The sequence below is a fragment of the Bactrocera neohumeralis genome, chromosome 2 (genome assembly GCF_024586455.1).
Source record: "Bactrocera neohumeralis isolate Rockhampton chromosome 2, APGP_CSIRO_Bneo_wtdbg2-racon-allhic-juicebox.fasta_v2, whole genome shotgun sequence".
NCBI lineage: Eukaryota > Metazoa > Arthropoda > Insecta > Diptera > Tephritidae > Bactrocera > Bactrocera neohumeralis.
In genome coordinates, this window is record NC_065919.1 from 48,132,245 (window position 1) to 48,158,105 (window position 25,861).

General features: G+C 36.5%; 1 protein-coding gene across 8 annotated transcripts in view; it reads right to left on the reverse strand.

Moving 5' to 3' along the window:
- The window catches only part of LOC126750933 (tyrosine-protein phosphatase 99A), a 519,418-nt gene that overhangs the window by 253,261 nt on the left and 240,296 nt on the right, over positions 1-25,861 (reverse strand). For all 8 annotated transcript variants that reach the window (XM_050460777.1, XM_050460776.1, XM_050460775.1 and 5 more), the window contains exons 6-7: positions 19,680-19,861; positions 10,826-11,007 (exon numbers count right to left, since the gene is read on the reverse strand). In XM_050460777.1, the coding sequence (XP_050316734.1) occupies positions 10,826-11,007; positions 19,680-19,861 (364 nt within the window). The remainder of the gene's footprint in view (positions 1-10,825; positions 11,008-19,679; positions 19,862-25,861) is intronic.

Below are 25,861 nucleotides of genomic sequence, written 5' to 3' on the forward strand. Positions count from 1 at the left end.
CACACGCTCACACTTACACACTTACATGGAAATTAAATAGAGGTAAACAGTGTGTGGCCGCCACCACCGATTTGCATTAACACTGTTGTGCGCCGAAAAATATAAACTAAAATTTTACTCGCTTCGGCTGTGGCTTTAGTATCTGTGTGCCTTGCCTGTTCTCAGTGTTGTTGTGGGTGCACACACTTAAACACATACACACACACATAGTTAGCAGTTTGTGAAATAGTTGGACAATTTCAATTTATGCGACTAGCTGGTAAATTAAATTCGTTAAAATGTGTGCAAAACGTTGGCCGTAGCCGCTAAAATGCGAGGAAAAATTAGTATGGTATATAGTATAAAGAAGGCAACCACACATCTATTGACACGCTAGTGCAGCGCAGCTAATGCTAAATTTTCATAGTTGTGTTTGTTTTCGTTTAGTACGGCAAATACACCAGCTTAAGTGGTGCTAACAGTCTTGAAAATTAAAATTAAATTTAGCTGAAAATGGTGGTGTTGGCGCCCGAAAGTATGCAGAGAATGTTGAATTTGTGAGGAAACTAGTTTTTCGCTGTAGCCAGTATTCGGTTTGTAATCATTATCATAGTAATTACCACAAATTAATTACATTACTTACTTAATTTGCAATGAATATAACACTGTAATGATTACCTATTTTACATACATATGTAGCAACTTTTCAAAGTAATGATTATTTCCTGCCATTACTTATTTAATGCGAAATAAATTTTACACTTTAATAATTATTTATTAATCTGTATTTGTATTACAACATAGCAATTATAGCAAAACAGGGGTTACTTATTACCATTACTTAATTAATTGAAAATAAATGTAAGACTGTAGTGTATTTTTTAATCAGTATTTGTATTCATTACATAGTAATTATGGAAAAGTAATGTTATGCATTACCATTACTTAATTAGTTGAAAATATATATAATGTTGTACTGATGATCTATTAATCAGTAATTGTAAAGATTATATAGTACTTTTTTTAGATTATTGGAAAGTAATGATTATCTGTTACCTTTGCATATTTAATATTTAATGAATTTAACACTGTAGTGATAGTTTTTTAATCACCATCTGTAATCATTACCTAGTAACTATTGTAAAGTAACGATAATTTATTACCATTATTTACTTAACTTTAAATAGTTATAATACTGTAATAATTAATTATTAATCAGTATTTGTAATCATTACATAGCAATTATTTTAAAGTAATAAATATATATTACCATTACTTTTTTAATTTTCAATAATTATAACACTGTAATGATTATTTATTTAGTTCTAAACACAGCACATTAGTAATTATATATTACCATTACTAATATAGGTAAAAAATTTAATAGTCATAACAATTATTGCAAATTAAGTAAAATTTTACTCTCTGAAGTTTAAGTAAATATAAAAAATAAGCGCTTATTTATTAAGAAATAATTAAATTTGCATTAAAGTAATCTCTGCTCAATAATAAGAAGTCTTCTCTTACCTTTTTTGTTATAATTACTTTGAACTAAATACGGACTATTAGCTAATACTTTTAAGCAGTAGTCAACCAGTTTCAAACAATGGAAATACTAAATACACACAAGTAATGGTAAGTAATGGCTTATCAGACATTACTGCTGAGTAATTAATATTAATTACTTATACATATGAGATATAGCATAACTAAATACTGCAATAAAAGGCAATTCTTAGATGTCACTTCTGAGATATATTAATGTTAAGTAATTGCATACTGGTATTTATTAGGTAAGTTAGTCATCACTAGTAATGATTACCAAGCAATTAAAGCGTAAAATCAAAAACCGGAAAATAATCAGTAGTAACTAATATCTTACTTCAGTCTATAATATATACATAATATAATATATACATATATTAGAGTGATTCAACAAAAAAAAAAAATTTTTTTTCGTTTGGTACTCGGAAAAATAGGTTCCTAGACACCTCTAAGAAAGCCTCTCCAAACATGAGTTTTTAATTGTAACGGCAAGGTCCTCCTACATACAGTTTTCTATTTTTTCTTATTATCAGATTGAAAAATTTATATCTCGCTTCCAACTACTTGAAAAAATATCTTGTTCCTTGGATTTTGTAGGAAATTGAATGCTCTACAAAAAAGGTCTACTATGATTTTTTCGTAAACCCAACCGTTTAAAAGATATTAACGGTTGAAGTTTGATTATTTTTGGGAAAATTTTTTATTTCTTATGAATTTTATAACTCGATATATATATATATATATATATATATATATATATATATATATATATATATTATATATTATTATACATATATCATATATATATACTTATATACTTTTATAATTAATTCATATAATAAACTATTCAATCCAGTGAAAATTTTATTTGCGTTTTTGTCGGTATAACAATCCAAGGGATTATAGTTGAAATTTAATTTTGAATATGTTCATACAAACAAATTTCATTGGAAAAAGTAACGAATTTAAGGCTGTTTTCCTAACGTCTGATTACCAGCCTTTCTGTGCAGTTAATAGAGTTATCCGCTTAATAGATTGTACTTAATAAACATTAATAATAAGCATGGTTAGAGGAGATGTCCGCTTATTAGAGCGTCCATTTAATAGAGTCTTCACTGCATTTTTCATTTATGAATTGTTTTTACTATCCTATCTTCTAAGTTGGTCCAAACTCGACACAGTGTATTAAATTTTACTAAAATCGGTTCAAAAGTTTATCAGTCCATCGCGGACAAACAACGTGACACGTACTTTTTATATATAAAAATAACATAAAATATATTCAAAGAGTAATTAAAGCAGTTATTGTTATGTAGTCGACAATGATTACTTTTCGTAAAAAATATTTGAATTTTTCACAAGTCAAATTCATTTGTCTTATTTTATTAGTAATTTATTAATTTTATTAGAAAAGTAATTACTATAAAGGAATACGTAGTAATTAGGAATTTTTAAGTATTCAAAAATTGCATTTATTAATTAAATATATTTACTAACTGGTGAAAATAACAATTACATTTTTATTTATGCAAATTTCGGGACCCATTTTTAGTAAATGTAAATTACTTAACAATAATTAATTAAAAGTGATTATTTAGTGAGTTGATTAACTAGTGAATTTAAAGAACATTAAATTAAGTACCATGTTTTTATTATCTCATATCCATAAACCCTACATATGGGTGTCTAAATAACTTTGCAGGTATCTAACCTTTGAAATTTGTCAGAGCGCCATACCCATGGCTAAGCCGTAGTTCCAGTGCATATTTACACCCCTCTATAAAAATATTTCCAACTCATATCTGCCAGTTTTTGGCGAAATTTTTGCAGGTGCCATACGCTTCTTGTAACCTGAATGCATTTGCTATTTATTCGCTAATAAATGTGGCGTTATCTAAATCGTTGCGTTATCTTGCTATATTCGCATATTTTAATTGGAAAATCCTAACGGCTGCGAGCACAATATTTTTCTGCACTTGTATGGATCTAGGTGAACACACAAACGCTCATATGGTTTATGGGAAGTGCTATCGCGAAAGGGGCATTGTCTGAATTTTGGCCGAATATTCGTTATTTTTATTTCCGAAAGCTGCACTTCATATTAGAGATTTGCAACTTTTTGATAACTCGTTATTTATTTGGACAAACTAGTGCATATGCGCGCGCCTGTGTGTGTGTGCGTGTGGGATTTTTATGTTGCGCAAAAATATAGAATTTTTCAGAGAACAAAAAGCGCTTTCGATGTTAACTATCGCCTATATAGTTGCAACGACATGTATGCGAGTCGGTATGCGTGTGTGTGTGACAAACTCATCGTATGCCGTGCACTAACACACTCTCGCAGTCTCACACATGCAGCAGACATTATTAAAAAACAGTTTCACAGCCGGAAAATATGCAATGGAACGTGATAGTAGTTTAGTGCGGCTGCAGAATCTTGTAGATATATATAGTCAAGGTGGCAGTTTTCGACTTTTGTTGCATACAGACACACGCGCCACGTTTGTGCTCGTGTTGTTGTCGTTTTTGGGCTGTGTGCGCTCGCGCGCGTTTGTCTGCTGTGGAGCGTGAGTCACAAGCCAGCAAAATGTTGCGATAAAAAATTGAAGTTGCACGTTTTCGCCTCGCAGGGTAATATTTCAGCATCAAAGTGTTATGCAAATAAAAGGCGAATAGATGCAAAAAAACGACAAAATGTTGGAAAATAAAGTAAAAATAAAAAATAATACAAATTTTGTAGTAAAAATGCGCACAAATGCGCAAGGGCACAAACAATCAAAGTGCATGCGGAAGCGTGTGTAAAAAAGTAGTATTCTATAAAATAAAAGCGGCTGCCGGCAATAAAAGCAGGCAAAGCGCAGCGAATGGCAAAATGAAAAGCGTGCGCTAAAGGCGCGATGAGTGTGCGCTTTTACGAAAAATATGCACTTGGGAGCGCTTTGCGGCGCCTACATGCAGACGAAGACGTGCGGTCGGCAGCGGTGATGTGTATTGGCGCAAAGGCGGCTCGTTACCCTCAGCCGCGCTGCTGACAGTGCACCCTTCTTCAGCTTTGGCGCGCGTCGCCGATATGAGCTGACAACCCCCCGCTCCGCTGCTACTGGTACGTGAGTATAATCGCTGATAATTTTCGGGATATATGGTAAGTGCGATAAGTTTGCAATTGCACTGGCAGCAAGGCAGCAAATAAAGCGCAAAATATATGTAAAGTGGAGTCGCGGAGGCAATAAAGCGTTCGGTTGCTAACAAAGCGCCTAACAGAGCGCATTAGTCTCCATGTGAGTGAGCTGTAGTATGAGCGGCAAGGAGACGAGTTGGTGTTGCATTAAATTTAGAGCGTTTGCGTTTGTTAACCGTGCTTTATGTGCTGATATTTAAATAGACTTGCAAATGCAAAAGGTGTAGCTGAGAGTTGCATGAACAGTTATACTTAAAGAAATGTAGTGGGAATGAAAAAAAAGTGGCAAGTGCGATGCTTTCCATTAACTATTTCTTACAGGTATTTGCTCTGAAATTGCCAAAAAATGGCAGAAACTGCAATACAAAAAAAGAAATGGCATCTAAAGCATTTGCTAAGAACTTTTGGTCTCCTTAGAATAGTTAAGCTTTTCTTGGCATAATGCTAAGAAATCGAAATTCGAAAATCCATTTTCCTTCGCCATGTCAGTTTTTACCCTTGCTCAGTAGAGAACGATGATAGTTTTCGATATTAACAGGCTTGACTAACTTGTCATTAAGAGCACCGTCAGACTTATTATATTTCCAGTGTGAGTAGAGCCGAACCAATTTGTAGTGCTAGAAAAGAATCCCACTTTTCATTGGACTAACAGAGTTCCGTAGATAAATTTAACCTCATTGAAATATTTCAAATATTTGACTTCCATACAGTATGGAACTGAGGCCAAGTAATGTCGCAGTGTCCAAAAAAAGTAATTAAAAGTACCAATTACAATGGTCTGGTGGCGTCAAATGCCTGCAGAGTGGGGCTGATAGATCAAGAAGATTGCACGAAATGTCTACAGCAAGGCACCAGGGAAACAATGCAGCAGCTCTTGTGCACTTATCGCGCATTGGAAAGACTACGACTACTGGAAGAGATACCGATAGTGAGGCCACAGAGTTTGTTAAAATTCGCGTCAAACGCAGGCATCCTAAAGAATGACTACTCCTCATGGATCTAGTAACTTATCTCCATCTGATACCGTAAAGAACCAAAACTGATCTATGCGTGGCTCATTGACCTACCTGATTAACCCCACATAACCCGTTACCAATTTAAAAAATTTACTAACCAATTTGGCATTCAAGAGATCCTTTAAAGAAAAGGTCTAATCGATCATTTTATAGTTGAAGAAGTGATCACTCGGAGCCTTATAAATGAAAACTAATGATCGGTAGTTGGTTTTCTCAATAGAAAGGTTAATGAGTGTTAAGTTCGTACAACTTTGATCAAACTCTACTTTTGGAATTCAGAGAATATTACTGCCAAGTGTGGTTACAATATCATCTGAGCAAATTTGACACGGATCGGTTTAACTTGTGTATTGAGGAGTCTACTTTATCAGAAATGTTAGTATTTCAGTGCCACAAAGCATTCAGTGAAGTCATCGAATACTTGCCTCATGAGAGTTGTCCGACGATTATATCAAACAGTTAAAGAGGCAGTACTAGAATATCATAGCGTTGGCTTCAGAGCAATAGCACACGGTGTCAACATATGATATATATGGATGAACTCAATGCTTTGAATATGAAACGTACTAAAAGTCCTGAATATTTTGCAAAAAACGACGTCGAGTAGAGATCGCAAAGATATACTTGCTGAGGACCCTACATTCAGCAAACTTATTATTACTGGAAACCAGTCCTGGGTTTATAAATACGACGTTTTTCAACAACTATGCGATTGGCGCTTCAAAAATGAACAAAAATCGAGAACAACACGTCAGAGCTCATGAACATGGAATGAACACAGGATGAGACGGTCAATAAGGTATACAACTTGGCTTTAGAGGTCTCAACTACGTCAATTAAAAGTCATTCATTGAAGGCACTAAACGTCATTCTACAAGTGTATGAAAAATTGGAGTAAGCACGGTCATGCTAGTATTGGATCAAAAGAAGCCAAGTTTGAAAGTAACAGAAAAGTGTGTACTAAAACGCATGATGATGACGAGACAAATTTGACCAGGTAACTAGGTAATCGATTGACAATTATACGAAAATAAAGAATTAAAGCTTTTCTTTAGTATTTAGTAAATTTGTTACATGTATGTGAACTTAGTTCTGCCCAATCCAAAAAAGGGGAGACCGCACAATCTGCGCCAATTACTGTAAGGTAAGTCTGTTCAACATAGCATACGTACTGTGTGAAAGATTGAAGCCCATCGTCAACAAACCGATTGGACCTTATCAGTGAGGCTTTAGGAATGAAAAATCAACAACTAAACAGATATCTATCATGCGCCAAATCTTGGAAAAGACACGTGACACACGCGACACACATAACCTCTTCGCCGATTTTAAAGCTGCTTTTGACAGCACGAAAAGGAGCTGCCGCTATGTCTGAATTTGGTATGCCCGCAAAACCAATACGGCTGTGTAAGGCTAAGGTTGAGCAATACAAAACGCTTCATCAGAATCGGGAATGAACTCTCCCAGCCGAAGGTTTTAGATAAGGCGACTGCCATTCTGTGACTTCTTCAATCTACTGCTGGAGAAGATAAGGTACAGGTAAGAGTGTACAGCTGCTGGCGTACCTCGATGATATCGATGAATTGGCATCAACAACCGCGCCGTTAGTTTTGCTTTCTCCAGACTGGTTAAGGAAGCGATGCAAATGGTAGTCAATGTCAGCAAGATCCCCGTCCTGCGATATGGTGCAGAGGCATGTGCGATGATAACATATGATGAGTTTGCGTTAGGAGTTTTCGAAAGAAAGTTTCTGCGAAATATTTATGTTCCTTTGCGTTGATAACGGATATACGACGACACTGACATAGCTCAACGAATTAAGAGACAGCGGCTTCGCTGGTTAGGTCATGTCGTCCGAATGGATGAAAACACTTCAGCTCTGAAAGTATTCGACGTAATAACAGCCGGGGGAAGCAAAGGGAGGGGAAGACCTCCACTCCGTTGAATAGACCAGGTACAGAAGGACTTGGCTAAACTTGATATCTCGAATTGGCGCCCATTGCGAAAAGAAGAAACGACTGGCGCGCTGTTGTTAACTTGGCTACAACAGCGTAAGCGTTGTCTACGCCGGTAAAGAAGACTCAATATACTCAGTGAGTACCACTTACAGTTAACAGTTTTCACTTTCCGTGGTGAAGAGTCTACTAGCAATATCATTATGTGTTGGTATTAAAGTCCACACCAAGATCAGTTGAGTCTATTTACCCACGTGGTTCCGGATTTATATTCAAATATGTTCCTCAAAAATATTTGGAGAATGCATTATCCGAATGCATTATTATGCTTATCCGAAGACTTAAGAAGGCCTGGCGAATAATTCTACAGAACGAAAAATAGCAGGAAAAATTAAGCGCAACTTCTTACTCAGAGCAAGAAATCGTTTCCAATTGGTTTATTTTGTGAAATTTGTTCAAGGTACGTGGGGTAGGTAGGATAGATGTCTTATCATACACCAAGGTATCAAATCTACAAGAACTTATCCTTTTCGAGCACAATTAAAGCCTGAGTGTAACTCTTTAAGTTAAGTTGAACACATCGCGTTCATTTTCGAACCTCTTCCGGAGCCAATATTCATGAAATGTCTTTTCTATGTTCTTCGCTATTTTTGTTGCTGTTGCTTATTTTATCACGACTGCAATTGGATTTGCACGCGATTTCACGAGATACACGTAAATTACCTTTTAATATTAGGTACATGAGCCCGTTTAGCCATTTGTAGGCGCTTAGCGCGGCATTTAACTAAGTTGTCAACATAAATGCCAAAAAAGCAAAAACAAAAACAAAACAAACAACAAAAGCACCGAAAGCACCAGGCCTTAATGCCGAAACAACAATGGCATAAATCCACAGCGATCCGCGACGGCAAATCCAAACTAAACTACAAAACAATAGCTACAACAATAACAGTAACAACGCCAACAGCAAGTGTTGAGAACAATTCAAATTGCCACAACAACACTGCAACTGTCGGAGCAATAAGAGCAAACAGCTTTGTACAGCCCATGAGCTGGCGAATCAACGAACGACACCGGAAATTGTAAGTAAAACTTTTTAGGCTTTGAATTTTAGGGGCCAAATGGCTGACTGCACACATACAAACTTACAAATAGACACACCGACAGACTCACGAGGTGAAAGTACGATGTGGCGCAACTAAATTTGTGTGAGACAGTTGGTGTGAGTGAGCTGAGAATGGCAGTGACAGTATCGTTTTTGGCTAACTACAGTTTCAGGCCTTCGGTGTTGGCGGTCGGACGGAAATTGTGGCTGCGACGACCGTGTCAGCTGTGAATTTCATGTTAGTATGTAGACAGATTTCTAATGTGGGTGTGAAGGTGATGGGTTTTGCGCCTCGGTTTAGTAACCACATCATCAAGCGGATGTATCACAATGTCCCGGTAAGAGCTGAGAGTGATATTGGCTTCCATGATTTTCGGTTTAGAATCGCGTTGTTTTTCACTATAACATCGGTGGATCAGTAGAATAAGAGAACTCGAGTGTTGCATATATACTTTCGTGCTTTTTGTAGAGTATCCTGAACCTAAGTAGGTCAATTAAGGAACAAAAAGCGTTGGAAGAGATCCGACTAAGTAGGCAATTGAGAAGTAAAGTCCTCTCGCAACGAACAAAAACAAAACTTTATAAGTCACTCATTATTCCCGTCTTGCTATATGGTTCAGAGGCATGGATGATGACATCTGATGAGTCGACGTTGCGAGTTTTCGAGATTAAAGTTCTGCGAAAGATTTATGGTCCTTTGCGCGTTGACCACGGCGAATATGGCATTCGATGGAACGATGAGCTGTATGAGATATACGACGACATTGACATACATAGTTCGGCGAATTAGAAAACAGCGGCTACGCTGGCTAGGTCATTCGACCCAGTACCCGCCGGGGGAAACAGAGGAAGGATAAGACCTCCACTCCGTTATAAAGAGCAGGTGGATAAGGACCTGGATTCGCTTGGAATCACCAATTGGCGCCAACTTGTGAAAGGAAGAAACAACTGGCGCGCTGTTGTTAACGCCAGTAAAGAAGAAGAAGATCTGACAGCTATCTTCTTAGTAAATTTTTTACTTCCCAATAAACACTCGACGTTTGTATATATAAAATTTAGAAGATTTGGACGAACCTTGTTGTACAACCAGAAATAACTAAATATGTCCAAGTCTCGAGAAAAGAGAGTAAGACAGGTCTGTAGACTTTTCTCTTCATGATCTCATGGTATTTATCCTGACATCGATTGTTGTGACCAGCAGTTTTAACAGTTTTCTAAAATCTGCTTAAGTTATGAAAATGAAATTGAAAGGACGCACCAAAATACTATTGAATTATCTTACACTTTGGTATGTTTTGTAAGTGACCCGGTACCCTCCCACCACTTTGTAGTGCCCTGGAACACAATTTTAACACTTTGAATAATTTGGCGCGGTAACACACCCGAATGGGTTAGTTACATAGCTTGCTGGGTATAAGACACCGAAGCAAGGTCTTGCTGGTCGATTGCCTTCAGGTAGGTAGAGTTGAAAAAGTTTTGTTCGGAACGTGGGGATGTACCGGTGGAGGCATGCCTTGTTCGCGCTTTTAGTTGGCTGTCAGATATTTACGCGACGACGGCGACGACGCCAACGGTGACACCGACAATGACAATCAAATGAAAATAAATGACATTCACGGCTGACAACACGGCCTGCCAGGCGCGCGAGCACCTCATCGCTTGTCGGCCTGCAAGTGCCGTCGGCGCAGGTGACAAACGAGCCAATGTGACGAGATGTGAGCGGTGATACATGCGCGCATTTGCGTTGCCGGCAATTGTGCAGCCACAATGAAGCGCAACGCCTCCAAACACAAATGCTACGCAAACATTTGTTCGGTCGTCGCTCGTTGGTTGTGTGTTTTATGAGTAAAGCAACAACCTAACCTAAGGTTGACATTTAGCGGTTGAATGATAGGCCTCTTTAGCGCGTTGAGCTAAGCGTTGCATAGCCTACACCATTTGGTTACGTCAAATAAATTTCATGAAGCTCTCTTTGGTTTAATCCTATTTTGTTCCTTTTGTCAATATTCGAACCATTTTCATGGGGAATTTTAGAAAATGCACTTACCTCGACGGTGCTGTCGCGTATGTAAATCTCCTTGGTGTCGTTACGATCTCGTGGTCGATATGTTATGCGATAACCGAGAAACTCGCCGAGTATTGTGTCGGCTGGCGGTGGTTTCCACGATATATACACCGATGTGGACGAGGTATTGTGGGCGGTCGTTGGTATTGGTTTGCCAGTTGGAGCTGAAATGAAAAAATTTAAGTGGGTTCAGCCAATAATCAAATGACAATGGAAATGAACTGGGCATAATAGTCTACTTGTATAGGATTACCTTGTATTATTTAAAAAATAAGTAAACAGAGTATTTATGCCAAAAAAGAAATATTTTCAGTAAAAACAAGCAGCTGTTTCGAAGTACCACTTGTTAGCTAATTTTTAAAGGTCATATTAACGGATGTTTGCGTTATCTAAGGCATACTTTGTTCGATATTCGTCCCTTAAGTCTCAGTTAATAATCGTACATTGTAAGGTTATAATACCACCCTAATTAGCTCTTCAAATCTCTGGTGTGATAGTCTCTGTCGGCAACTCGATATGACTCTTTATTGTACTTGGTTGATCTTTCAAAGCAACTATCGTTCAAGTTCTTGCAACTCTTCGGACTCGAAATGCAGCATATATTGGTTCTCCTATTCGAACGACAACGAACCGCTAACCAAAACAAATCTGAGTTAAGAAGCTTTTAAGTTAAATATCTATATTTCTCGAATTTGGGAAGTTCTTAACAAATATTAAGGCCTTATCGAGCCGAGTATCAGTTCTTATCTCTAGATTTTCTTATTTTTTTTGGAATTGATATCATAATTAGTTGAGCTACCGCATATCTAAAGCTCAAAGCTAGAATACTTATGGAATCAATCAATGAGAATTCAACAATTACGATAAGAGTCGAACCTTTGGGTAGTAGTGGAGACCCTTCACACTTAAATATTCTCGTTTCATTGTAGCGTTCAAGCCATTTGGTGCCCCCACGAAACCAAATACTACCCTCCTTTTTTATAGCTAGTTCAAGGTTTGGTACCTAACGGATTCCTAGAATTCTAAGTCGGGTTTGCGATAAAGCTGGACATTACCAGAGAAAGTGTAGATAAGTTGCGATATACCCTTCGAGTGCAGCTGCGAAAACTATTTTTATAGTGCATTACCATTTTTAACGTATGTTCTCCAAATGGAGAATGCTCCGTCTGCGTATACTTTTCCTGGGCCTATTTAATAAGTTCTTAATTCCTGTCTTATCATATTTTGGTTATATCTACTTCGCTATCGGATTTGTCTAGAGAGGCTCTTGACATGGCCAAGTCATCTGCGTTTTTGTTGCCGAAAATGTTGCTGAATGCCTTGTTTTAGGCATATTGTGAGGTCAACTCCAACAAAGCAGACTAGTTGGCCATGTCAGAAGCCTTCCCATATATGTACACTATGCTGATTTTAACCTTTGGTAACTATAAGGCTGCAAATGTCGCTGTACTATTTGTGTACATTTATGGTAGCTTTTTGAATTCTCCCGCAGTTATTCAATAGGACTTCACAGGCTTTCTTTTTGTCTAGTGCTTCCACTTGAATGATTCCTGCTTTGGTAAACGGATAGGTAGAGATATATCAATATCATCGGAGTATACTCCCAACCTTACTCCGCAGTCCACATTTGACCCGTCGGCATGGATTGAAATGGTATTCTCCTCCCTTACTATACATCTTCTCTATTCAAGTCCAGAAGGTGTTCTCAAATGGAAGTAGCTATTGAAATCCAACGTTGAAAGTGTGTATTTATTTTAAATTATTTTGAGCTGGCTTAGAATATCGATATGTCTATAACATTTGAAGTTAAATGCATACACAGTGAACAATTGGAATACTCGAAAATTAGAAATTCTTTTTTTTATGGTCAATAATCCCTCGCAACAGCAGTAGTTAACAAATTCTACTTTAATAGCAATGTCCTAAACTCCGTTATCTTTACAGCAACATCAAAATAAAATATATCTGTACAGAAAACATTTTAACTTCTTCATTAAACCCAAAACATGTGACATTGAACCCAATTAAGATTTTTTCCTTATCTGCTCAGTTTCGTATAAATTTTTGCATTCTTCTCGTATTCCCTAAAATACGAGTAATTTTGTATTCTGAGTGGCGTCGTTGTAGTTTTGCGTGTCGCGCTGTCAAATTTGCACGCGTCGGCAGAAGTTACCTGCGCAGTGACTGGCTTCCTGCTGCCAGCAATACTTTTTCATTCGCAATTTTTATCCATTGGCCTGTCCCACTTTCCCTTACACGTGCCTTAGTTTGGGAATTTATTGCGACGGTGAATGAATGGCTCATTTGGTTACCGCGATCTCTTACTTTTCTTTTAGTGTCGGCGTGGTTGTTGGTTGAGTTTTGAAGTTGCTGCGCATTTTATGGTGCCACTCTCCCTACCCTTGCCCTATCAATTCATTTATGTGCTCGCATTTACTTGAAACTCAAGTTGCTTGATAGTTATTTTATTATATAAACTTCATTTGGACTTGAGCTTGCTATAATGCTGTGCACGCCTCGCCTATCTCTTTCTCTTCCTCCTTCAAGTATACATTTTAATGAATTTTGATTATAAGTGTGTCGCGTGAATGAGTTTCTTAAAAGTGTTTGTGAAGCTGTTTTCATTATTTGGATAATTGAGGAAGGCAGTGACTTTGATAGAATGTCTCTACATGCACTCTCTCATATTTTTTTTGCACTAAATTCGAGTAGCGGGGATATATGACATATCTAATAGCGAATAAATTTGGTAACAGCTGAAAATTTGGTATATATTATATAATACAACATTGAGAACCTTCAAGTACTTTTAGTTACCGCCTGAACTGAGTAATTATCTCTTTTACAGTGTTTCAATTAACTGTATTTTATATTATAGCGAATAAATTTATATTTTCAACATCTACCGAGTAACGTGTGAGACCAACACACGAGAATTTTATATCAAACTTTTTGAGATTCTGGAACATAAATGTTCCTGAGATAATCAGTTACAGTAGGAATCGCTTTCATCAACGACTGTCGGAATGAGTCCCGTCTACACCAAAAAGCTCGTAGTGATCTACAAATGGATTTCAAATTGCACTTAACTCTGGTCGCTTCGACTGAATTCAAAGACCTTAAAGAAATTAATAATGCAAGTCAACTAGTGTGGATTTTTTCTAAAATCTCATCATCCTCCAAAGAACATCTCCAATATTATTTCAGGTGATTATTTTGTTCTCAGAAGGTATCGAAACTAATAAGCCTTATACTAAGGAAGGGTTCGGACTATGAAGTTCTAAGTAATTGGAGATCCAACTAATTTAAAGGAGTGAAAAGCTCCCAAAGTTTAGTTTCAAATGGACAGGACTTAAGTCAACTCACCTGTTTTACCAAGAGGTATCGGCGTTTTGAATAGTTTTATTTAAGAAAGCAATGGTAGAGCGATTTTTACCATTGAAAAAAAGCTTGCTTGAAATTTTGTGTTTCCTTTGTAAACACAGCTAGGTAATCGATGACAATGTGGGAGAAGTATTTTAACTCTATTACGAAAAAAGTATAAAGTGAAAGTCCTGCAGTCATCGAAAAGTTAACTCATGCTTGTCGTCCATGCACCACTACTAAGGACGATAATATCGCAAACGGTTTAACAAACAGTGCTTAACATCAGACGAAGAGCAGAATGAGAGGTAGCAGAGAATCTCAACATGTGGCGTCATAGAGATTTAACAGAAAATAAGCCGAAACTTCACGAAGTTCTTATAAGTAGAAAAATATATGGAAAAATGCAGTTTTGGTCTTTTATTAGCTGAAGAACCTATTTTGATAATAAATATTTGCATTAAAATACGCGAAAAAGTAGGCTTTGTTTCAGTCCGGGTAAAGCTGGTTCAGATGTTTTAATATTTTGTATAGGAACTATTCTTTTCAGAGAGTTTGTGAAGTTTATTGCTTTTCGATACTTATCTTGTGTCACCAAAAGGGCATTTAGGGTACCCTAACTCAATCAATACAAACCACAAAGGGGTTGAACTTTTCCTACTTTCCTTGACTACTTCCTCTCGCACCGCACATTGCGTCACTTTTATAGTATAATTTGTATAAATCTGACCTGTTTGAGCTCGACGTTTGACTTCCCTGCAAGGAGTCACGTTGATTGATTGATTGGCCTAGCTGCTTTTTAGACCCATAAAGCAATTGAGAACGGAAACTCAATGTTTCCTGAAGGCAAAATTCAATTTGGTCACTAAGTATCAAATGATATTTCCAAGCAAGTTGAACTTCTTTCCAAATTAAACTCGATACAAAGGCCAAACAAAGCAACACAGCGCACAATCGCATCAACGCGAAAAGGAAGGGACGAGCGTGTGAATGCCACTTCTTCTTCTTCTTTGACGAAAGCATGAGCACAAAAGCCGAAACTTTTTAGGAAAATATGTGTGTAATTTGCATCGTTTCTAATAAACGGAAGCTCATTCTGGCATATTCAACTGACACAAATGCTTGTGGCAAGTACCTACCAGCACAACAACAGCAACAGCGCGCACCGACGTAAGAGCACACGGATTTGAGTGACAAACAGTGGCAATATTTGTGTGCTTGACTGCTTGACGTTGCATGCGTGAGGACATTTTCCACCGCCGGCATGCGTGCACATACATATGTGTGCTGCGCGTGTGCGTGTGTGAGTCGGTGTGCGGCAACAATGAACACCTTAATTGTTGACAAAGTGGCAGCCGCAAAGAGCGTAAACGAACGTTTTGCTGGCAACTCAAGATGGTGGCAGACAACAGCATGCTGGTCGTGTGGGAGATAGTGAGTAGATACAACAACAACAACAACAACCACCAAAATGTATAAGAACACTGCAAACACAAGCAGAATCAAGCAACCGTTATTTGGTCGCCAGGTGAGGAATCGTTTTGGGAATTAGGTGGGTACACAATCATGTGCGGCACGTATGTGCTTGTGAGTGTGTGTATGGTGCCACTAAATACCACAAGATTCTGTCACACACGCACACATCTACGAAATATTTCGACTTCTTGCAGCGCTTGTGTGCTTGCTGTGGAGGTGGCAAGCAACAGCTGAATACTTGCTGAGCCCCCAAAGCTTTGTTGTTGCCACTTCTGCTGCTTTTGTCACGACAGTTGAGCCTGTCACACGCTAATGACGCTTCAATGCTCTTGCTTTGGTGTTTGCGGCCATTATTGCTGCTGCTGCTGCCATAATTGTTGTAGTTGTTGTGATCATTGATGTATTTGTTACTATTGTTGTTGTGGCATGCGGACAACTTACTGGCGAGTGACTTCGATTGCAGCTGCGATATATTGTTGCAGCTTTACTATGGCCTCGAGTTGCTAGGCGAGTGAGTTGTCATTTTAGTGTATTCACACACATGAAGACATACGTGTATTTGTTGCGCATTGCACATACTTCATTGAATCATAACATTTCGCTTTATGTGCGCCAATTCGCTGCGTACGCAGGTGATAAATTTGCCCTTTTGTATACAAACACACATACATACACGAATATATATGTATATATAGTATATGAGTTCTGTGTGTGGCTTTCCAGCTACATTGTTAGCTTTTATTGTTGATTTTTGCTGTCAATTGCCAGTTATTGCTGCCATCCATGGCTGCATCGAGCATCAAGCGCCTTTGCGCTTTTTCCGCATACCCGCATGCATGTGTATATGTATGTGTATATGAGTAGTGTTATTTTCTTTTGAAACATATTCATGTGGCTCTTTGTCGTTACTTGTTACTGTTAAATGTTTGGCTGCTCAATTAAAGTCACAGAGTCAACGAAATTGTCTTGCTGTTAAGCTTGTACAAAGGATTCCAGAAATTATTGCGAAGTCATGTTTTCATTGCATAGCGGTGAAAGCTAATTGGTTGTGCTTTCATGTAGTTCCGTAGTTTATGAGAATTCGCTACTACTTGCTCTGTTTATAATAGTTGCATTGGTAAAGAAGCGCTGGGTAACCTCCATCAGGCATTTGGTTAGATGTTCCTCCATATTTTTCTTTCTTAACAAGCTTGTGGTATAATCGTCTTAACATTTTCCCAACCTTAGGCTACTGGTGTCCGAGTTAATGAATTTAAGAACTTATACCGATGAAAAGTTATCTGAAGGATGTATTCAGTTTGCCGCGTTCAAGTATACAAGTAGTAAGTTGATCTACTTTACTTACAGCTTTCCTTCGCGAGTATTCAATAATATTCTTACATCTTGGAAAATCGCTCAAATTTAAGTTATCAGTCATGTTCGTAGTTAATCGTCATGATTCGTAGTTATTCGTCCCCGCTTTCAGTGACAGGTAGCAAAACTTATAATTATTTCGGGTAGACTGTCGACTTTTTGTTGGATCTGACGGTGTCTTTACAACAAACAGGCGATCAAGCTTTGATTGCCATGCATAATTAACGGTAGTTGGACCTGCAATATTAGTTATTCAAAGTCCTCCAGAATTATTTTGAAAAGTGGAGTATAGTCGAAGAAGATTGTTGCCATACATACGATGAGCTCGTGAAACCCTTGGGAGTCACTCAAGGCGTCAATTTGAAACGTTGAAAGCAGAAGGACACCTTCAAACGCAAGGAAATTGGTTAACCTACTATTGTGGTTAAAAAATAATACAACTTTTTAATTTAAATTTCGATCTCAAACTCATTCGTCGAAATAATATGATTATAGGTTAGTATGGCTGTCAGCAATTGTTTTGAAAAATTACGTCGAACTAATATCTGTAAAGCAATGCTTTCCGACTACCAGAACGTCATGAACCTTATTATTACTAGCGATGAGTCAGGCATCTATACTTGCGACCCGGAAACAGACGATCAATTGTCCGAATATCGTGGCAAAGGTTAGCTGAGACGGAAAAAACTACGCCAAAGAACGTCAAAAATCAAGTTTATGTTGACGTTTTTTCGATTATTGAGTTGTTGTGCACGCCGAATTCCTTCCGACCGGCCAAACTGTCAGCAAGGAATACTGTTTGAGTGTTTGTGAGCTTTTCGCCAAGTTTTCAACCAGAATTGTGCCGCAACCACTGCATTTGCCTGATTTAGCTCTGTGTGAACTCTGGTCATTCAGCAAACTCAAATGACAGTTTTGAGGAAACCGTTTTGAGTCAATTGAAGACATTAAACTTGAGTCGCTATGCGCATTGAAGGCTATTCTGGAAATTTAACAACTGTTTCGAGGATTGGAAAAGACGTTGGCACTAGGATATGAGGGACAAGGGGCATTATTTTGAAGGTTAATTAATGTAGTAGAAATGGAAGGCAGGAAACGTTGAAAGATGGTTCTGTATCTCAGTAACGTAACGTCTAGGATATAAAAGAATAACTTTTTGCATCGCTCTGAGACTGGTAATAAAAATCGGATTCACTAGGACAACGAAATGTACAAAATCATATTTGAACCTTAAACAACCAGCTAAATCAACGAAAAAGCCGGATATCCAGTACGCCAAGGTATTTTCTGTGTTTGGTGGGTTCAGAAGGGCGTGCTTTATTGTGAAATCATTAATGTGGAGTGTTCAAATTGAAGAGAGCGTTGCCGAAAAATACCCGAAATTTGCAAAAAGGCTCGAGCCAATAATTTCCCATCATGACAGCGCTAGGTCACGTGTTGTCAGAACGGTTAAAAACTATTTGCAAGAAAGCGGCTATTAATTTTGGTATCACCCTTAAAACACACACCGTGCCCCTTCTGACTACCACTATTTCCAGTCTATGCACAATGACTTTAGTGGAATACGATCACATGAAAATATGGTATCAAAAATTTGTTTGATTCATTTTTGGTTGAAAAGCCGGATATGTTTTTTTAGGATGGAATCCACAAATTTCCAGAAAGATGGGAAAACTTTATTGCTTCAGGTTGACAGTGTTTTAAATACTAGCCAGGGATGGGGCACTCTTGGAATGGGACCAAACTGAATCTCTATAGGCGTCGTGCGTTCTAGTCCTGACCCTTGGAACTCACGTGCGCTTAGCAAACGCTGGTGGACGACCCGCTTCTGTGCGACTGTAAGATTCTTTTGGTTCAGAGTAGAATACAGTATTTGCCTTTAACAAAGTTCATCTTACCACAATCGTCTTACACGACATTGTCCAATAGGCTGTATGTCTGCCCATAGATGAACTAAAGGCTAAAGATTTTGACGGCGTAAGTTGACAAAGTTGAAAGAGTTTGACGTGAAAATATCTAGGCACATTCTTTTCCATTGTTTAGCCTTTGCAAACCTAATGCTAAAATATCTTGGTATTGCCTCTGATGAGCCAGGAGACGTAGCAGAAAGTGACACCAGTAATTTATTAATTTGCAAAGTTGTTATGATTTCTTAACCAGAAGTTTTAGGTAACACAACGGACCAGCGTTCTAAGCGTTTCAAGTAAGATCCCTGTAAGGATCAGCCTTTCAACCTAACCAAATCGAACCTGGCTGCATTATGGTAAATTGTTCCTTACTACATAAATGTTGAAAAAATAAATATCAACTTGCTAACTGAACTAGTATCTTTTTAAGGAAATCATAATTCTTCATTCTAGCTTTCTATGAATACAATTAATGTCACAGAATTCCTATCACTAAAATTTTTTCATTTAGAAGTCCTGCGAATTCGATAAACTTAATACAGTTACGTAATAATTTAGCATATCCATAACCTCCAAGGTTAGTCGCAAATGTTGCTATATTCAAAACCGAAATTTTTGGTTCTATAGTGTACACTGTTTCAGTTCTTTATATCTAGATTTAAAACTGGAATGACGTATATCATATCATGCAAATTAGTTTTCAATAAAAATGCTTTAAGTGGTATGTATATACTTACCCTCGCGCAGTGTGACAATGTAGTAGGATTCCTTGGACGGTGCGCTTATACCCAACTTATTGACCGCCAGCAAGCGAAAGCTATAAACGGTGAAGGGTATTAGCGCGGTGACTTGATATGATGTCTGATTTGATTTGGTTAAAATTTGCGGTACTTGATCCCAAGGTCCATTTTCACCGACTCTGAAAAAAATAAAATTAGTTTTATTATTTTTTGTAAAATATTATATATTTGTTAAGGTAATTCATAACTGCTGCTTTGGTGGCATTTCTTTGCATGTGATTTTGTGTTATATCAAGCTTTATAGAGATGAGTATGTAGTATACATGTTTACCCTGAATATAAAAAATATATATGTCAGTCAGCATTGACAGTTCTTGCCAGTGGCGAACGCAGGAAAAAAATTTGGGGGGGGTTTTAGGTAAAAAGGCAATGTTTCATTATTTTATTCACAAATTGAAGTCTATTTATTTTGGGCCATAACACTTAAAATCTCGTCCTCCGTCACGTCTATATCTCTATGGATATTCAAGAGAGCCATTCCGTTCAGGCGTGCTTCTCCAGTTTTATTTCTTAAATGTGTTTTAAGCCTGCGAAATGAGGAAAACGAGCGTTCACTTGAAGCGACAGATATAGGGATTGTTGCTCCAATCTTTAAAAAACGATGCACTAAAAAAGTTTTGGATCTCTTTGTTTGATTTAACCAGTTCCTGAAAATATATTCTAAATTTTAGTTAGAAAATATAATCTGAAGAAAAGATTTTTAACCTTTTCCACATTCTAAATTCAGCAAATGAAAAACAAATAATAAGTAAAGTTGTGTATCTAATTCAGACCAGTTTTTTCTGGTTGTTTTTATTAAAAAGATAGACATTTTAGTTAAGACACTCAAGTATTTTTTTGCAAATAGCATACTTTTTTTTAATTTAAATTTATTTCACAACAGTTTGCTCATGGAACGAAAACTGAAAGTCATAATAAATGAGTTTTTATTTTTCCTTTATTATGATTAACAATAAACTCTAAAAAATAATAGAAACCTTATTGGTGACTTTTCAGTTCAGAACTAATTTTGAAAAGAAGTCCATTTTCGACTCACAACTCCCCTCAAATCTAAAAAAATCCAGTTCAGCAGCCACAGAGTTATAAGGCAAGCTCATTACTTTGAAGCAAATTAAAAAAATGTCTCTGTCCAGTTTATATTTTTCTGGGTTTTTTAATTGGCCTACATTCCCACAACTTTTTAATACTATCCAGATACAATAGGTTTGTTTTTAGTTTAACATTTTCATAGTTTCAAAAAATTAAATTCTATCAGCAGAAAAGTATCAAAATAGGCCGTTTGTATATCCAGAATATACATTGTACATACTAGGGTGTTTTTCTTTATTTGAACTATTAATTTTTTTCAATCCCGTCACGAAATTTCCTTGGAAATACTCTAAAAAAATTCCCTGAAAATTTTAGCCCTTAATATTAACATTAAGAACTGGACCAAGGCCTGTAAAAATTTTCCATAGAAAATACACTACAATCGTGATTTTTTTTCTTTAAATTCCTACAGATCAGAGGTATTTTATGGCATCGCTTTGACTTTAGACGCATATTTCTCAGAATTGTTCACTCTACAAAAGTGCCCAGATCAACATAGTCGTAACTCACACCGGCGAGGTAGTACGGGGCTCTAAACCGGATTTTTCCATGAAATTCGAATTTTTTTGTATATATCTCGTTAATGACAAGAGCAGTAGGAAACATGTTCATCACAAACTTGTAGGAATTTTATTTGCTTTGAGATATTCAGCTTTATAAGTAAGTGTTTATAATATTTTCATAGATGGCATGTAATAAAAAAGCTGGTATTTTGATTTTTTCTTTAAGAAGCTGCTCATTTTCGGAACTGCCCATATCGGACGACTATAGCATAGAGCTGGCATACAAATTAAGCGATAGGTTTCAAGTAATTGTATTGAGAAATTTTTCATTTACGAGATATCTTCAAGAAATTTTGCATGGATTATTCACCAAGGCAATGTTGCCAATTTTGAAGAAATTGTTCAGTTTGAATCACTATAACGTATAGCTGTCATACAAACTGAACGATAAGAATGAAAGTCTTAAGAGGAATCTTTTATATCTATTTATAAAGGGCATTATAGCTACGTTGCAATCGTCGTTATCGCTTTTTTCAAATTAAGCGATGTATACTGAAATTTTTATGATATTTTTTGTATGAAAAATAGTAATAAATTAAACTTTAAATAACTGTGAAAACTTTTTATAAATTATTATCTTCACTTTTAATGATGACAACTACTTTAGTCAAGTTTTGTGAGCATTTCATTACTGCCCATATTCAAACAAAAAAAAAATGTTTTTTTATTCGAATTTTTTCTTCTTTATCAAATGAAATTGAAATGAGATTAAAAATTAATTTCTATAAAGTCACTAATATGCTTATTATATATAAAATATTTTTATTATGCAGCGATTATTATGTTAATGTATTATGTACCGTTATTAGACCATAAACCGAATGCTTATGACTAATTCAAAAAGTCGCGCTTTCAGAAGAAAATCAAATAAAAATTTGCTTGCAAATTCAATGGAAATGTCTGCGCGCGGATTTCATAAAAGAAATAAACTTATAAAAGAATATCAACATGTCCACAGCATCAAAGTGAATTAAGCAGCGAGTGAATACAATTTTTAATATGCATGTGTGGTCAAAACACACACACACACACACATCCACGCAGACTCTCACAAAACCGCATTTAAATAAACTTACACGCGAGCTTGAGCATGAAAATAATAAATTCCATTAAAATATGTTACCAAAGCAAATGCATGTGCATTTGTGTGTGTATGTGTGCATGTGTGGGTGCATGAAAGCAGCGAGTGAGTCGGTGCATTTAGTAATAAGTGACGCCAACAGTGAATGCAATAATTTTGAATGAAATCAAAACATCCACAGAAACACACACACAGCCGCGCTTGGAGGCACTACCACGCACACATGCACACGTGTATGAATGTGTCTGCATAATAAGCTTTGCTGAATAACCTGCTTTTATAATTATTTAATTTTTCTTTTGCCACTTTCATATTGTATATATGTCGGGTATATATGTATACATATATGTGACTAATATGAAAATATTTGGACTTTGTGAATAACGGGTCGCTATGTGCGGGAGGTGAGAGAGCTGCAAGTAGCAGTAACAAAGCTGTGGGCGATAACGTTGGCGACATTTACATGCGCGTATGATTTATTGAAAGTCACATAATGGACATAAGGGTGGTTGGTTTTTTAATAAACAAGAAATATAAGATTTAAAAAAAAACATGTTATTACAAATAAAACAATTTAAATTCTAATACAATTAGTTCAGTTATTTTTCCAAAAATATTTTAATTTAGAAAAATATTTAAAATTAATTTTATCATACTTAAATGGTCAACCAGCAAACTATATCGAAAATGTTTGTCATAACTATTAACTATTTTTCTTGTTAAAATAAAGTTAGAATAATCTTAATGTTTAAAAATTTGAAAAAGTGTTTCGAAATTGCTTCAAATAAACTAACTTCACACTTATAAACTAAACAATACATTTGAGAGTCAATTAAGAACTTTTCGTAAATACTCTATGAGCAAAAAATAGTAAGACTTTGCTCATAATTTTAAAATTCTTAAGTTTTTCTTCAAAATCTTTGTCGACCGCCTCAAAGCAATCTTCCTTGGCCACAATACCCTGGTGCCAACGTTTTTTCCAATTCTCGAAACAGTTGCCAGTAGTAAATTTCCGGAATAGTTTTCAATGTGCTTAGCGACTCAAGTTTAATGTCTTCAATTGACTCAAAATGGATTCTACGGAGCTGTCGTTTGAGTTTGCTGAATGAGCAGAGTTCACACAGAGCTAAATCGGGCAAATGCGGTGGTTGCGGCACGATTCTGGTTGAAAATTTGGTGAAAGCCTCATGAAGAATCAAAACAGTATGCGACGGTGCATTATCGTGGTACGAAAACCTAGAGTTTGGGGCTCATAGTTCCGGCATCTTTACACGAATAGCTTCGCGCAAACGATGCATTACACTCAAATAGTATTCCTTGTTGACAGTTTGGCTAGTTGGAAAGAATTCAGAGAGCAGCACACCTCGATAATCGAAGAAAACTGTCGACATAACCTTGATTTTTGGCCCGCTTTGTTGTGGGTTTTTTCGGCTTGGACTCACCTCTGCCACGATATTCGTCCGAATAATCATCTGTTTTCGGGTCGTAAGTATGGATCCAAGTCCAATCGCTAGTAGTAATACCTTTTTTAACATCCTGGTAGTGGGAAAGCATATATTTTCAAAGTCCTTAACGCGATGCTATTCTTCGGAAAACTTAAATGATTTTGGCACCAATCGTGATTTCAAATTTCTCAGGCCAAAACAATCGTTCCAAATGGTTTTCACTGATTCTTTCGATATTCCAACGATGCAAGTAAGATCTCTGACCGTTAATCGTTAATTCCCAAGCACCAATTCCTTTATTATATTGACATGTTTTTCAGTTGTTTACGTTGAAGGCCGTTCTCGACCTCTTTGAATATTTTGCACCAATCAAAAACACTCGCTCGCGACAAAGAGTTAACGCCGAAGGCCTTTTCCTACATTCTGAACTTTCGGCACCAGAAATTTGATTCCGCACACAAAATCTAATGGAACTTCTTTCTTAAATAATTTCACTCTTCGTAAAAGTCGGCGAATGCACTTTATTTATTACAGAAAGGCAAGCGTACACCAAATACTAATGACCACTTTGACTTGACATTTTGCACAGATGTCACTAAAGATCATACCATCATCGTAAAAAAAATTTCGACTAATAGGTTTTCATCAAATTTTAATTAAAAAGTCTTACTAATTTTTGCGCACAGTATATAAAAAATTATACATTTATAAGTACACCCCTAATACTTGAAAATGTTAGGTTATGAAAAGCTTTATATAATTCTCATACGATTTTCTCTTTGTATATATGATTTTCGGTTAGTATAACAATCACAAAGTTTATAGAGCATCAGCTGGAGGAATGATTTGGTAGGAGTATACCTATATATTTAATGTATTTGCCATGGAAAGCAGACACCATTCATCCACAAATGTGAGTTACTTACATGCAATGCATTGCTAGTGGAGGTAAAGCTGCTATTATAATTTTTTGTTAATTATTTTATTTTAATTCTATATCTTTTTACTACTTCAAGTTGGCTTTGAAATATGCTGGGACCTACAGCTTGCATTATATACCAACTGATTGCAGCATGTATATAGCATATTGACAGGCGCACTAGCACTCTTGTGAAGCTTTCAAGCCAGCTTAACTTTTTTATATCTTTCTCCAGTTTTATTGTTGTTATTGCTTAAATTGTGTTTGATAAAAACTTGAGCGTTTCAGTTCATTATTTCGCCTGTGTGGGTTTTGGTTTTCTTTGTTTGACGATCCGTCTATAAAATTTCATGCCGTCATAGAAGCTTTCAGGGTGATTAAGGACTTTTGAATTTTCAAATGTACTTAATTAAAAACAAATGAAATTGGTGAAGTAAAAGCAGTCTTTGAACACAGTTTTTCATACGAGCAGACATTTGCTCGCATTTAAATGAAAAAAAGAATACTTTTAGGTGAGGATTTATTTGCCCAAAGTTAATCATAAAGATGAAGATCGACTACATGACTACTAACTAAACTTCTTTTTTCATTTGCACAAAATATTATCATCTGAAGAATATGTTTGAAGCTTTCGCTACTGCATACTTTTCACAAAATTTGCGAGATGAGTTGAAGCAGTTAAATTTTTTTACTCTACATCCATTGCGATCTAAATAGTCGCACCTAAGGATCTAACTAGTGCACTAGAAATTGCATTATCTACCACATATACCAATCGTGGGCAAACACACTTACTTTATTTGTCAAAATTTCGTCTCGGTCTAAAAGCTAGACCCATGTATATGCAGTTAGTGACACAGTTGTTTTATATTATGAAAGTCGCTAAGGGAGTACAGCTTTCACAGTTCTGCTATTTTTCACTTACTGGAGCTAAAACATTCGCTCTCTGATGTCATTTCGTGACAGTGAACTAATTTTTTTAGCATATGTTTAGGATTATCACTCCAATGAAGATGGGTTTG